The 16,444-nt window shown below is 38.5% G+C and overlaps 1 protein-coding gene across 4 annotated transcripts in view; it reads right to left on the bottom strand.

The window, feature by feature from the left end:
* The window catches only part of WWC2 (WW and C2 domain containing 2), a 298,844-nt gene that overhangs the window by 243,814 nt on the left and 38,586 nt on the right, over positions 1-16,444 (bottom strand). For all 4 annotated transcript variants that reach the window (XR_011337363.1, XM_069855898.1, XM_069855899.1 and 1 more), the window contains exons 3-4: positions 4,438-4,641; positions 3,367-3,443 (exon numbers count right to left, since the gene is read on the bottom strand). Coding sequence is in view for 3 of the 4 variants with exons in the window: in XM_069855898.1 (XP_069711999.1) it covers positions 3,367-3,443; positions 4,438-4,641 (281 nt within the window). In the remaining variant the exon portion in view is untranslated. The remainder of the gene's footprint in view (positions 1-3,366; positions 3,444-4,437; positions 4,642-16,444) is intronic.

Genomic DNA, 16,444 nt, shown 5'->3' with positions numbered 1-16,444 from the left:
GATTTAAAAAGCTTTGTATGTCTAAAATCACCAGTGATTTGAAGGGTCTTTGTATGGGTTTGTGAATGATACTTAGGCGTTCAAGTTTATAGCTTCTGGCTAATGAATCTTCTGTAACAGAAATAAAATGCTTTCAATCTCTATTTTCTCTGAAGCAAAATCTGTTCTCTAGACGAAGGGTTAGGTTCAGGCTTTTGGAAACTACCACTAGTTGATTTACTTGAGAGAAAACTTCTTATTTTGACCATATTAAATAGTATGTTTATCATGATAAACAGGCAATGCTCTCAAGTAACACATTCAGCACTCCTCAACTATTTCTTCCCTGACTAGTACGAAAACCCCAAGAATAATCTCTCAAGCATTCTGATTAATGGACAGATATCACCTCTGTGTTCCAGGTAACGTGTAAAATGCAAAAGAAGTGCCAACACTTCTGAGAAATGCAGAATGGCTGAACTTTTTTTTTTTAAATCAGAAATGTGAATTCATATTAATAGCAGAAGGCACACGTAATTTCAACTTAGAGGATTGGATCTCTCAGAAACCCTTACGTTTTTCCTCAAGATCATCATCTGAGTGTCCTTTGCTGTAATTCATCATCATTTCATTATCAAGAAATGTGAGTTAGGCACATTATCCTAGAACAACGTGACCTACATCATAATATACACTGTGTTTACTGCATTATACTTGCATTAAACTGTTCTCGTGCTCCTTGTCTTCTCCTTCAAAACTTTCATATAATTCCTGTTTTTTCACAACTCTTCACTTGTTTTATCCTTCACCCTCTTTCCTATTGCTTCTGCATATCATCTTAAGTCTCCTGACAGGCGTCTCGCTTCCTCCTTCTAACTGCGTCTTCAAGAAGGCTCCTGTGCTAACCCCCTTCTATTTCCCAGCACTCAAGTGCTAATGGAACAGCACAAAAACCCTCACCTTGTTATTTTATAAAGATACATCCCCTACTTGCTGCTTCCGCATAAAACATACTGTGATCGCATATGCTTTGTGTTGTTTGAATTATGTTACTGATTACTAATAAAGGCTCCAATGGCTCCACTCAAAGTCCACTGCTGGATCAGATCCTTCAGTTTGAAACTTGTGAGAAAGGTCTTTCTTCTCCTGCTTATTTGACAGCTGATTTCTGTCATATTTTCTCCAAAACCCATTGCACAAAAGGCAATTCAGGTATCCAAAAGGCCCCACGTGTATATATTAGGCACAGATTACAAGGAAAAGGACCAAGGCTGATTCAGAACTTCCTCAAATGCTGAGTTTCCCCCTCCATCCACCATTAACCTGATGATACCTGTAAACCTCAGCCAGTGTGAAAGAAATTAATTTAGTACACCTGACTTAATAGTTTTAACAATGTGCAAATTCTAACTAGCTGGCTAGCAGCTTACTAATGACTAACTTTGCTTCCCATTGAGTCCATGCATGCACATACCATGAAATGCCAAAAGGTGGAATATTAGCAAGCATCCTCAAACATTTAAATAAGGGTAAACTATGATAACAGTGGTACCTCTCTTGCCACCTTCCATGAAAACCACTTTCAGCCCTAGCATCACAGGGCTCAACTTCTTATCTCAATGGATTTTCATATCCGGTGACTTTGGATGACAACATACTTTATGCTGACACAGATATTCTTGGACTGCACCTTTCTAAACTCTGCAGACAAGATTCAGGTTATCCCTTTTAGGCACATATGCAACTTGGATTCAGCAAAGCCAATAAATCAGGTGTTGGGAACCAGAAGGATATCAGGCTCCTTGACTCCAAGAAACAACAGAGAGGAAAGCACCTCCAAAAATGAATTATTCTGATTAACACATCTGCCTCTCTCCTCAGTGAACAAACAAGCAAACTGTAGACCTGTAGCCAAGAAGTGATTCAGCGTTTCTGCATCTTGAGCTGGGAAGTGATCAGAGCTAAATAATGGGAAAAACTGAGCACAGGATCAGGTCTGAATTTCCCCCTCTTTGACTTTCAGCTAACTATATTTAAATCTGGTCATGTGTTTTGCTCTTCAACAACACTGTTAATCTCCCAAATATACTAGTTATCCCCTTGTCAAAGGGAACATCTGTTACTGCTCCACTCATTTTAGGAAGAAGCTCTTACTTTCTCTTTTCATTCTTGTTCCTGACAGGGTCCGTACTGCTGCTAATTCTCCTAACTAAACTTAGAAATTGTTTCCTCCCACCTCCTCCACTGCTGAAATAAGTTCTCTCAAATAACCACCTTTGCTTTTCCTTAAAGGATAAGGGACTACAAATTGAGACTAGTTAAGGCTGAACAGGTGTACACAAGCAGTCAGGAGGGCAACATCCAGACGCCAGTTTTATGGTGTATTCCATCCCTGGTTTATACTGGATTTTAAAATTTTAACGAGCTATTCCACTGTTCCTTTTAAACATTAATTAGACTCCCAATCATAACTCTTAGGCCATGTGAAGATAGTTGTTACTGGAGGCTTCTATGCGTGCTGCTCTGTGTGGAAACCAGGAGGGGGCAATGGAAGAGCTGAGGAACTGCTGTTGGTTGTGCTGCTTCTGCTCCCACAGACTTCCCTCATTGAAGGACGATGTTGTGGGGTGCTGTCTTTTTGACCTGCGTGGTTTGAGCTGATTTTTTTTCATTACTAACTACAGAAAACCCAGGCTAACCACAGAGCGTTATACACCACTGCTTAACTAAATGAACTCTCTATATAGATTTAAAATGTCTTCCACGGCATTTCCTTCTTATTCAAGATTAATTCAGTAGAGACTAACCCATGAATACAAGTTCTTTACATGGAGTCTGTCAGTAACAATATTAAAGAGTTGACCAAATAATGGTTTTCTGTTTACTAGCAATTCCAAAATGTGAACACAAACTTTCATTCTTGATCCAAACTGTTCCATTTTGACAACAGAGTGAAGTTTCAAACCATTATTGAGAAATGCTTTTTAAACCAACAGAAATTTGTGAATTTGCAGTTCATGTAGCATTTCTTGCAGAAGAAAAATAGTGTAAAAACCAAATCGCCTAGCTGCAGCTCATCTTGTCCTATTACTTTATTTTCACCTAAAGGTTTCTACTCTTGCTTTTAAAAACAGAAGCAAACAAGTGAAAATAATTATCAGTTTTATTTAAATCCACATCTAACTAGAATATCTGTCAAAGTTTCCTCAAAATATTTTATTTGAGAGCAACAGAGACAGCTTTAAAAACCTCTGAATGGTATTTAATGAGACTATTAGGAGGTTTCAGTGTCAGGGTACAAGATACCTCTTCTAGTTGAGGCTTTGCATTCTACAGTCGTAAACTTTGCCCACAGAATAGAAATTAATAGGAGTTAATCACTCTCACCCTTAATCTTGTAGTGGAGATTTCAGCCTTCAGAATGTCAGGGTCATACTTTGTGCTTGATGAGGAGCCTGAGAATACTTTTTTAAAAAGACAAAAAAGAAAAAAGTATTTAAGTAGTTTTAAATCATTAATTAGTCCCTTCTTCCTTGATGAATCCACATTGATCTAAAACTTTAGCATGCAGAAAAACATATAATACTTTAAAATATATAGATACCCTTTTATAAAGTCGCCAGCAGAGCAGGATGGATGTAATTAATGAAAAAATCAAAATCTTTCCCTTTTTCCCCTACCACTATTTGGCATCTCTCCTCCTTTGCCTATCCCGGTATCCTAAAGTAGCACCTCATTCTCCCTGGCTTTCTATCCTTTGCTTTTTTATCCTATTCTATCCGAGCCATCTTGCAGTCACCTCCACCTGGAAGTTGTATATTCTAAGGAGACTTCTGAAAAGCAGATTTATTCAGAAGCTTTGGAGGTCTGCCGCTCAGTTCTTCCACAGCTGCACACGTTACTTTTATCACACCATCTATTAAGAGAGATGTTTGGACAATGACAGGCCCCTGACAGCACTTTACTGCATGCCAATTCCTTGCCCAACACTCTAACTAATGTTTCTCTACTTCATCTCTGATCACTGCACACAGGCTAAAATAATTATTGTACACTATTGGTATAAAGCAGCAACAAATTCCTTTCTTCATTTGTTGCAGACACCTGTCAACACAGTAGGGTCATTTCAGTTTGCAGCCATGAAGTGCAAGAGACCCTATTTACTTTGAAACTAGATTTGGCAGAACTTTGTTCTGACAAACTGCATGACAAAATAGATTTCAGAGCCAAATGCTCTAAACCACGGCTCAAAGGAGTTCAATTGTAGCAGAGAGAAGAGGGTTCTCTCCAGCAGAACACCTTTATATATATTTAAAAAAAAAAAAAGTAGAGATGCTATCTCCAAAAAAGCCAGAGTACAAGTTGTTCATAGCAAACCTTGAAAACTCATCCTAAAGAGAAACAGAATCCCCTGCAAGGCACAGATCAAAGTTATACTGTATTCTCTACTGTACTTACAGCTTGTACGAGAGCTTGATTTTTCTTTGTAGGCATCATTCAACCGTATATACTCCTCCAGTGCAAGTGCTAGCCTCTGTTCTTTCACCTGGTACAGTTCTTTCTGAGTACTGAGAGCGTCCTGGGCTACCATAAGATAATCTTTTAACATTCTCTCTTGTTCTTGCCTCCATTGTTTCCTGGGATCTTCTATTTGTGTTGTTTCTTTATGGGAGAAAAAGAAAGGATTTAAAGAAACCTTTGTTGAAATCTGTTGACAACTAAATTGTTTTTTTGCGTGTAATCCACAGTTATAGAAGTGTAAACCATAGCTTGTCTTCGGTTACTAAGGAGATCCTAAATTTTATTTAAGTTTTTCTTTGCCACAATAGTGTGTGCAAGAAAGTATTTAAGGGATCAGTTGCAAAATTAGGAATCAGGGTGCAATAGGTAAAAATGCTGATGTAGGTCATTCCCAGATCTTCAATCTTGAATTAATAATGTCCTAAAATTAAAGAAAAAAACCATTTTTTTTGCATCAGAGTATTCAGAAATAATTGGATCAATAAAGTCTTTCAATGACATCTTAAAATTGAATGCTTTTCTGAACAAAAATGATAAGTTAGCCATTACATTTTTTCAACCCCTTCCCTCCCCACTTCATTAATTTTTACAGCCATATATTATTCACATTTTATAAAGGTTATCTCTCTCCTTTCCCTCTACATAAACAGTTTTATCTTTTCCCCTGTAACTGACCTAATAGAATGTTAGCTTTCCAGACCACCTTGTCTAACGCTATCCCTCTCCCTGCTAGCCATCTGATCCAAGATACAACTTTGTTTTATGGTCAACAGACAGATCTGCCCTCAGAGGGCACTTCACCCCATTGAAGACAGGTGACCGAGATAGAGGGGACCAAACTGCCTTTTTGAGGTGCCTAGTTCTTTCCACTAACTACCCAGCTAAGATGAACGAGTAGACTGGAACAGGTCCTTAATTCACAAAGAGCTTCAGGTCAACCATTTTAACTCCAGAAGCCACACAGAACACAGACTTGCATAAAACACGTAGACAAGAGGATTTGCTCCAATGCAATGGTATCTATTAAAAAGCATGTGATGAGATCAACCTAATTGTAGGGTTTAAGATTTTTATTTTTCATGTAAGCATGCAAAAAGGAAGAGTTAAGGCTGAATGTTCAATCTTATAATTAATATTTCCTGACTTACTTCAGCACTTTTTGAAGCTGTACCACGAATATTCTTCCTTTAAAGCTGTGCTAAGTACAAAAGTATTCTCATAAGACGTATTCACGAGAAGTCTGAAAACTAAATGCAAATGTGCACCACGCTTAATTTTCTTTGCAAATTACATACTATAAATCTACAAAAATATAAAGTAACATTCAGTACAGTACCAAAATATTAAAATACTAAGTATTTACTTCAGTTTTTCTGCAAAAAAGAAAGAGGAAAAGTCATTCTCTGGGTTAGATTTCTGCCACTTTAGTCTTCTGAACTGCTTTCCTGTGAGGAGCAATGGGGCAGGGGGTCGGGAATATGTAGCTGGAGACATGGAGGGAAGAAGAACTGCAGCAGAACCATTTTTGATTGCTCTAAACTGTAGCTGGTGTGCACTCTTGGGGAGAAGGCACTCTCTTCAACTCCGGATATGAAAACAGATTTTGTAACAGCAAAAGCTGATAAAGACAGGTTCTGGTTAACAAAAATTTCCGATACTGACTACCTACCAGTTCTTCAAAAGCCTTTTTTGGCGTTAATATAAATAGAAATAAATACACATACACACTGGTGACCTCCTTCACCATTTACAAACATGACACTCTTTTGTATTTCTGCTTGGGAAAGGTATTTCTTAGATGTACACAATGGATACACAGACAGTATAAATCACATAAACCCTAGTGTGCTGCATAAAAGATTAAAGCAGAGAAGCTTTATACACAGCTGGTTTTCCAATAACCCCAACAGGTATACTCTCTCCAAAAAAATAGCTATAGCTAGACACGCACACCTATATCCATGTTTGTAACCACCTGCTCTTTTACACAAAGATATCAGGCACACAAAGAAGCAAATCAATACCTTTTCTCTCCTAAATGGTCAACACATGTCCCCCATCTGTGGCCACTTATTGCTGTTGTGCTTTAATACACCTCCACATTCATAGTTGCTTACACAAGATAAGAAGTGCTGGTTTCCAGAGGTATCCTTTTTTTTTGTGAAGCAGGATGAAGAGCATGAAGCATGATTCTCATGGGTCAATGATCAAATACGATAAATGCAGTTATGTTCTTTCTTTTCTTTTTTTTTTTAGAAGAATGTAATGATGTGATTGTGTTTCAAGAGTGCAACCGGCAGCCACCAAATAATCTTACAAGATTGGAAGGTCTCATCTTCGAGCACGTTGTAGGTAATTGCCTTGTAGGTTTTAAGTGAAGATTGCTCAACATGCAGCCCAAATACCAAATGCAGCCTGCAGAGTCCTAAAATGTGGCCTACAGATGCCCTGTCCTTGTGACTGTGAGAGAAGGACAAAGCTCATCAACAGTAGATTATTTTGTATTGCTGACAAATACAATCAAACACTTTCTTTTTGCCTCTCCAAGCTGCACGTGTGAAATACTATGATTGCGTGAGCTACTAATATCTTCTATACTGACAGTCGTAAATGATTTGAAGGTGACCTTGCATTTAAAAAATTGCACACTAACTGCAGCATGCTATGGCTTGGGTATTTGTAGATACTTTAACTAGCTGAACTACTCTCAGCCAATCCTATCTGCATGTATTTTATTCCAGAATGGATGCACACTCAGGAAAACATACAATCCTGGAAAATGGAAAGAATCACTAGAATAACTACTCCAGAAATGCTAGTTAACTTTTGCCAAGTAGAGAAGGCTCTGGAAGATTTTTCACTCTGTATCTACTTAAACATTATGAAGTGGAAAGCCTAAAAAAGTGGATCACTTGTTTGGCAAGTTGTTCATATACATACATTTTATATATATATACACACATACATTTTATATATATATATATATATATATACACACACACGTCTGTGTTGCAGCACCATATGCTTCATCTATAATTTTCAGTTGTCTCAATTTTAATCAGTAGGTTTACCCTACAGAGAAAAAAAAGCAGTAAGACAGAACTACAGATAATATTTCTCGTACTGTAGTGCTGCATTTTGAAAAGTACGTTCATTTGAGCACGTTAATTTCCAAGAGCCAATTTTTGTTTCAAAAACAAATATTTATACTTCCCAGAGTAAAAACTCAGAGATAAGGGATTTTTTTTTTCCCCTGGGACAAGAATGTTATAAGCACCTGCTGTTAAGGTCAAACTCTCGTACACACAAGAAAATTATAGGGATAGTTATGTGCATGTCATTGCGGAAACACTTGCTGAACATTTCAAAATGAGATGTGAAACCCTTCACGATTAAACCAAAGAGTGAGATTTAAACCACAAAGAACATCCAAACATTTTATTAGCCTTATTATTTGAAAATTGATGTACAATAAATTTGGAAGATGTCATTTCTTTTTTTAGGGCAGATGAATGTTTCCACTGGTGAGTGCAACAGGACTTACAAACTTGTCTGTGGCAGGTATGAATCATGCAACAAATATTGCTAGCCGGAACAGATGGGGAGATATTACTTCTGCTGGTCAGGTGAGGAGCAAGCACTGGTTATGAACAATAGATAGAGCTGTAGGGCTGTACCTGTTCTAGCAAATGCTAACTGGACTTCAGTCATCAGCCGTGGAGAATGAACAAACCACCTTCCTGAGCATGACCTCTCCAACACTTCCTGCACTAGACAAATTCAAGAGTTCAGCTGTTTCTTGTAGAGAAAATGAAAATGATATATTTGCCATCATCTTCCAAGGTAAGAGGTTAGATATGAACTAAAGGAATCTCCTTATAATGGATCTTTAAACAACTAAGACTTCTAAATCAGGCCCTATCACAAGCATGGCTTAGATTTTTAAAATCTGTATACATCAAACTTCCTCTGCCCAATCACAATATAAAATAAAGACCTATAGTAACAGGATGAGGTCAGTGGTGCTGTGCTTACTCAAGTTACATGTTCATAGTTGGACGTGGGTTTAGTGCTATTTGGCAAAGCCACCTGGAAATCAAAATTACCCAATTCTATTAAGAGGTCTTGATTTAAAACCAATTAATTTAACTTCAAACAAATTACTGCAAGTGCATAGTTAATAAATCTGTAAAAAAAAATATAAATGAGCTATTTATTTCCTCTTATTTTTAAAGCTTCAAGTGACTACCCATGCTGGGGGGGGAAGTTCTATGAGACAGAAAAAACTTGAGGTCTCTCCCAGCGGAACTGCACAAGCAGCAGGATGGCACGCTCCACCCAAGGACATTCCTGTGCACTGAAATGATCACAGCCCTGTAACATAGAAGAGCAAGCTGTGCTGGCTTTAATCATGCTGCTATTCATGAAACACTCTTCCTGGGTCACTGCCAGCCAGGTTTGATGCACATAAACTCAGCAAAGAATTTGGCCCAAACAATAAATCAAACCCCAAATGCTTTGAAAGCTTTATTTATTCCTTTGGCTAGAACTTGCTTCAAGAGCAGCAATGTTATGCATGCTCTGTGTAATTATACATAAGATATATATTATATATACAGGATACAGTCGACAGTTATGCATACCGGGTTTTTTTAAATGAGATATTTTCATGTTATATTCCTGTCCACTATAAAGAAGCTCTGCCAAATTTTTTTACAGTCTACTTGAACAGAAGGAAACTATTACCTTATCAGCAGTAGATCGTATTTCCCTAAAACACATGAAATTTAAATACCACTAGAAAATCCCACAGGGAAGGGAACAGCTCCCTGACGCCCTTCTGCTAGACATGAGAGAATTGGACCTTTTACTACAGGATTAACAATATGTGGAAGCAATAGTTTTCCAACATCGCTCCTTGCCAAACAAAATAATAGTGTTGATTGGCTCTAGAGCGTCCCACATGTAAGCTATCTTCAGTCAGACATGTTGCATTCAGGCACCACAGTTAGAGAACAAATACCCTCAAGGGTTCCCACAAAAAAAAAAAAAAAAAAGTTGCAGATGCTACACTGCTACTCAAGAAGGCTGCATACATTAAAGAACTCTCACCTGTCTAAACACATAGCATATAATACCAGTTTGTAAACATAACAGACTCACTGTCTCACAAGAAAGGCTGTTTCAAGGCAAACTAGCTGACCTGGCTAGAAACAAGGACCAGAGTCAGGGGAGATGCGTGCCACCGCTGCTGTAATAGCCCTCCATTCTAGCAGTGATGGGTTGCATCACGTCACACTCCCCTATGTTACACATTTGCAAGTTCTCTTTTGCACAGTCTCTGGTGTTCACTCAACCCAGTGTATTTGATACACTAAACGCACTTGAACTGGCTCCAAAAGGGAACGTGAAAGCAGATACGTCATGTTCTGGTAGGTAAGGCGAGTTGTGCCATGTTACCAAAGGTCCAATGAAGACAAAGAACCACCCAGCTGAGGAAGGAACTAAACATCCTTTTTTTTTTTTTTTTTTTTTTTTTTGGCAGCAGCAAGCCTACTTATGGATCTGTTCATCTGTTAGAATCTTAAACACGGATCTACTCATCAGTATCTTGCACCTTATTCCTCATATGCTAACTTACAGAAAAGTTTCCAGACGTGAAAACCAGAGCTACGATACTAGACGAGAGGTGGCAAAACTCCAGTGGCTAAGCCCTGAAAATAGGATGGTTCTGACTGATGCAGAGCCCCATGTCACAACTCGGCTAGGTACCCTTCGTCAGGGTGGCAGCTTCTCTGTCTGAAATAGCAAGTGATGAAAAGATAACTCCATAACATCAGACATCACTGGTTACCTTGCATAATAATTGCAGGACTACTACCTCCAACCAAATAGAACCCTACCTTCAAGAGAGAAGCACAGGCCTGAAGATCCCAAACCCAACAGCTGACTACATTCAGGATCCCTCATCACTAGTGCTTCTCCTGAACCTCAGTGGCTGAAGAAGGTGCACAGGCTAAATCTAGACTGGTTTTTAAACAGCCCTCAATGCTGTGGTAGGATTACATCCTAGTCCAAAGAGGTGGTTTGAAGAGGAGGGGATATCTGGAAAGCAGCCTACTCCATGCTGAGGGCAAAGCCCTGGAATAGGGCTGCAGGCGAGCCAAATTGGGGTCAGCTGCAGAGAATGAGAATCAAGATTTCAGTTGTATCTCACAAAAATATCACAAGAAAGCACAACTAAAACCAAACCCAACCCTTTGACATCCAACATCAGAAGAGGAAAAATGGTGTCTGTTACCAACCACCACGGGATAACACAAGTTAGCTTAGTCGTGAGTGGTAAAAGCAATTTATCAACAACATTACACAATCACCATAGATGTGTTTATTCTATAATTATATCCCACGTTTCTTGACAAACAAACTGGCCTTCAAATTGACAGTACTTTTGCCTGCAATCAGACAAAAATACACTTAGAAAGAGTGCAAATATTACTTCATTGTACTTCAACTGGTATAGCAAATATTGCAGGCAACTGAGATACAAGTTGTAACGAACAGCAAAGAAGTAAATATACCAGTACTAGTTTCAGGGAGAATACTCGAAGTGTTACTAGACTGGCTTAAGGAATGCACTTCATTGTTTATATACCAGAGGCTTTCTGAATCTATTTTCTTCTTCCTTTTTTTCCCCACCAATTTTTAAAATGCAAACCCAAACAACAATAAAAGCAATTTGTACCCAAACATTTGAGGAAGAATTCACAAACAAATATTACATAATTGCACAATGGTTTGGTTGTTCAATGGTATATAAAAATATGGAATAACATACTAGTGAGACAGCAGTTTCAGTAAGACCATGCAGCCCAGCAAGATGACACACACAGTGTTTTAAAAATTATCTAACACATTTCTGGATACTCAAAGAAAATCGCATTCTACCACACAGGATGGAATAGAAGTTCTAAAGAGAGATATGGAGGAAAACTAGGTTATTCAGAGTACGTTCTGAACTGAGCTCTATATATTTTGTTTCCTGCCATAGAACTTGCACACAAAAAATGCCTCCTCTCTTCCAGACACCTTTTTCACTTTTCCATATAATAATTCTGTGCTTGAATTTGAGTAATGAGAGAAAAAGAGAACATTTTCCCGCTATACTGTGCAAGCATGAGCAGATTTCTGAGAAATATTTATTCAGAGATTTTTATGAAGAAATATTGAACATGTTATCCTTATGGCACATTAGTTTCCTCCAGATATTGGGTAGCATATGCTTATATATCTCAGATTCAAATGCAGTGGAAACTCTGAGCATTTTGCTCTACATTATCCAGTAAGTGGTTAATGTTCTACTGCTATGCCTATTGGAACTAAGACATAAGAAAAACATGCAATGATCTCTACATAAAAGTCAGCACCTAAAAATCATCTCTAACCCAAAGACTTCATTGCTCAACCCCTCCTTCTGTAGCCAGCATTTACAGGATTACACAAATCCTTTCCTACAGCCAGGACACAGAGAAGATACCTGTAAATAAGATTCAAGATGATAGACTGTGCTTGGGTATTCACCATCTGTTTTTGCTAACAATAAAGGGTCTTCACATTTGTTTCCCAAATGCTTGCATGTCACCACTTGCTTAGAACATGGTGATGGGTCTGGGGAACAAACAGTGCATATTTATGATCATGATACACCATTTGACTCCCTCAAGCTAATAGCAACTGCAGACTCATGGTGGAATTTTCAGATTTCTTTCTCTACTGAAGTTATAGTGTGGCATGTTTTCATAGATATAGATATACTAGAGTCCCAGGCAGGAGCAAAGAGAAGTCAGTCTACCCCCAAAATACCTGTGTTAGATAAACTAGTTGGACAGGCATAAACTGGCATGAAAGCCTTTAAGATTACAACAACAAATAGAGTACCCATAGTTAAAATACTGTGTTATAAGTGTCAAACAGCATAGGTAAATAGTTAGGCTTTGAAATTTCAAGAAGGAAGGAGACTAAGCAGGGAAATGGGGACCTCTAAAGAATTCTATTTGTAAGCTAAGCAGACACAAATCCCTCAACCTCCATGCTTCCCAACGTTTTTAGCATCATTCCAATTTTCCTTTTCTGTGTAGATGAAACAGAGGTATAAAGCAGTTTCTGGGAAAAGTGCATTCATCCTTCCAAAGTGGACAATTAAAATTAAAACCAGTAGTGAGGAAGTGAGGAGGAGCTGCAGAAGCAGGGAAGGTAGATGTCCCAACTCTGTTTTGAAGAAAAGTGCTGGGAGTGAAGGGCAGGGAGAAAAATCATCACTGAATACAAAGTACAGAGTGGCTGACACAATGTGAGAGCAGGAGCAAGAGCAAGCAATGACTGCTACGTCAGCTGCCACCACCACTCGGGAAGCACACTTGGAAATCACAGGCTCAGAATCAAAACTGCTTCCTGGCAAACCAGCACAGGGTACAGAAGAGATGAAAATGCAAGGGTGTAATTTCCAAATACCTTTAATTGGTGCTACCACAAAAAGCTGTTGTCCCCTGTCTTCCACCTTCATTCATATCCCCAGGTCACCTTCCCTCTCTCGCTTGCATAAATAGGGGTGTGGAAAGGAGAACAAATAACGTTGGTTTTTTTTTGCCCCCACACCAGATTAGTTTCAAGTTAAATCAGCTCCCTGATCTGATTCATTGTCTGGCCATGCAAACATTCATGCCAGTATAACCAAAACCACTGTAGGGACAGAACAAAAAGCCAGAGAGGTAGCAATAGCATAGGACCAATTCTTTTGGAGATTCTATCAGCTTAAAAGTATTTGAAAATCCAAGCTCTAAGAGCATAAATGTTTGCATCTTGTCACTTAGCGCCTGATGTTGAATAACCTGCAGAAGAATTGGAAAAATGTGGAAGTGATGATTTCGCTCGTAGATACACAAAATAAAGCGGAGTAACAGGTTTGTGTTATTTTTGGTATTGCCTTGAGTTCCTAACTGTGTTGTTTAGCAAAATTAGTAAATGTTAGCAAATCAGATAGCTGGACTAGATGAACACATGAGTATGCATGTGCAACAATGATTATAAGAGTAAACAGCATAAGCTATGAAATCTTCAGACTCCCCCAAACCACACTGAGAAGGATCCTGCACAAAAGGAACTTGCCAGTCCCTGACCACCACATAATATCCCTTCAGTCATCCCTCTAACAAAGCATGATACTGAACCTCAGGGTAAGCATTTAGGTTCTTACAGTATTAGCTACCCACATCATATGTATGTCGTGCCTTGCCAGATGGCCTGTAATCTGGTCGCCCTTGAAGCTGAAAGCATCACATTAAAACTCCTAATTGGGGTAATATATTCATAAAGTAATGACCTCAGTCAGCGTGTCTCAAAGCAGGTTACATTATGCAAAAGGATCATGAGAAAGCTCTAAGGCAATCAGTAAGAGCTAGGAAAAAAACCCCACAAGCCTACACTGTATCTGAAAAGCATCTAAAAACCATATAAAATTATCGAAAATGTGTGATGACAATAGAATCAAATTATGCTTAAACATATTGACACCTAAAGCAAGGCCCTCAAGTCTGAGGGAGTGTTTACAATTGCAGTTGGCTCACAGCCAACTCTTACCCCTCTGTAAAGAGAAAACTGTTTCAACCAGTAGTTAAGGAAATTAGGCTTTTCTCAGTTTTGTATGGGAGAAGAGGAGGTAAAAGGACTAAGATGGACAATTACATAGATGGGGAGAATACTTAGGGGGTTGGGTTTTTCTGAAAATATACTGATTAAAATATTTTTTATGTAATTTAATCTTTCATTATAGAAATTTGGTAGAATTTTTAGAACTTTGCAAGGTCCAGTCTAGTACTGCCTTCCTGAAATCAGTGGGAGTTTTGTCAGTATCTGCCACCTTCAAGAGGAGCAGAATAAGTCCCACACTAAACACTAACAGAAAATCTTCTAACATTTTCAGCCTTCATCTTTTAACAGAAAAGGAGGGAACAACCACGAGCAAGACCATCAGAATTTACAGTCTATTGCACTAAGGTCTAGCCTACTGCTCGCTGTTTATTTGGTTTGTTTGAGAAATCTAACGAGATTGGCCAGTTTTACTACAACCACGCCAAGTCCTGTGGGCAACTGGAACCTTCACATTTGTATCTGATGTAGCTTTGTACAGAGGCACAGAACAGGATCAACAACTAGAAAAATAAATGATAAGAGGACAGACAATAGAGAAGTTGTTCAGAATAAATAATTTTGGGATGTGAGAGGAGAAAATCAATAGGCCTTTCTGCAAACATTTTGCTGAAATAAACCCAGCCAGAAGGCACTTAACATGAAATGTATTTAGTCACCTCTTCCCACTTAAAACATGGGAGCAGATTTCTTTCCAAGCTGCTATCCCTCAAGCTGCCATTTACAGCTCCTGAAATCTCAGTTTATTCCATGTGTTTTTCAGGCACCTACTCATTTGGTCCTCCTCCTAGCCATGGGTGCAGTTTTTCTTTCTCCAGTACAAGACAGAATTAACAAAATTATAAACTATTCAGATGAAAGAGTAAAGGAGGCTTCCTTGTTCTAACATATCCGCTGTCCTAACAGAATTATAAGGGTTCAAATCCAGAAAGTATACTCAACACATCTGAATTACTACACTGCTAACAAAGCAGTTAGAAGCACAAAAACCATTTTCTAGAAAGGCGGCTCCCCCCCCCTTATTAGTCATCTCCATACTACAGATTTCAATTCAACAAAACAACATATCCACCCCCAGTCAGATGAAATAGAAGTTATAATCTCCACCCCCAAGTCAGATGAAATAGAAGTTATAATCTCCACACTTGGCATGTCAGAAAAATGACCTGCTTTTAAGAGACTTAGGGAGGTTACCTGCCATCATCTCAAGTGCTCTCACTAAAATACTGCACAAAATACAGTGTGTAAAGCTAAAATATACCACTTTACAGAATAAGAAGCTTCAGAGAAATGGCTACAAAGCAACACATGTATTACTATTACAGAAACCAAACCCACTACTGAACAATGGATGGAAACCACTTTATGTACACCACTATGTTATCCATTGTGTACATTAACATAATATAAAGAAACCTAGCTAATCACACTTATTTGCCCTGGCCACAGAAAGATGTGTACAGATGGATATACACAATTCTTGTCTGTTAAGTGAGGTAGTAGTGTCTGCAGTATATTAATGAGTGTCAAGAGAATTCCAAGAAAATGCTGTCCAGGGCTTGACATATAACATGTGTCTGAAGCAGAACTTCAAGTCACAAACAGCATATAATATTCAGGAATTCACCTTCAATGCACAGAAACATCATTTAAAACGTAAGGAAAATATTTAATATTTAAAAAGCTGAAATTTTTAAAACTGATTAAAAATGTTGAGCATGTAGAGAATAAAACCATGACTGTTAAAGCAATGATCTAAAAGCACTTTTAAAGTGTCCAGAAAAGTGGACTGCCTTCTCCAAATTTTATAGCTTTACATTTTACAGTTTTAGCTAAGGGAGAAGTTAAAGACAAATTTCCTCTTATAATAGCATTTAGAATCATAGAATCTATAGGTTGGAAGAGACCTTTGAGATCATCAAGTTCAACCGTGCCTGTCAACCACTATATCTTATCCTTAAGCACTTCATCTATACATCTTTTAAATGCCTCCAGGAATGAGGACTCAATCACCTCCTTGGGCAGCCTGTTCCAGTGCTTGATAACCCTTTCAGTCAAGAAGGTTTTCCTAATGTTCAGTCTGAATCTACCCTGGTGCAGCTTGAGGCCATTCCCCCTTGTCCTGTTGCCTGTCACTTGGGTGAAGAGACCAACACCCACCTTTCTACAACCTCCTTTCAGGTACTTTAGACAGTGATAAGGTCTCCCCTCAGCCTCCTCTTCTCCAAGCTAAACAACC

The sequence above is a fragment of the Phaenicophaeus curvirostris genome, chromosome 4 (assembly GCF_032191515.1).
Source record: "Phaenicophaeus curvirostris isolate KB17595 chromosome 4, BPBGC_Pcur_1.0, whole genome shotgun sequence".
Taxonomy (NCBI): domain Eukaryota; kingdom Metazoa; phylum Chordata; class Aves; order Cuculiformes; family Cuculidae; genus Phaenicophaeus; species Phaenicophaeus curvirostris.
Note: the sequence above shows the minus strand (reverse complement) of the source record. Positions and strands in the feature narration are given on the sequence as shown.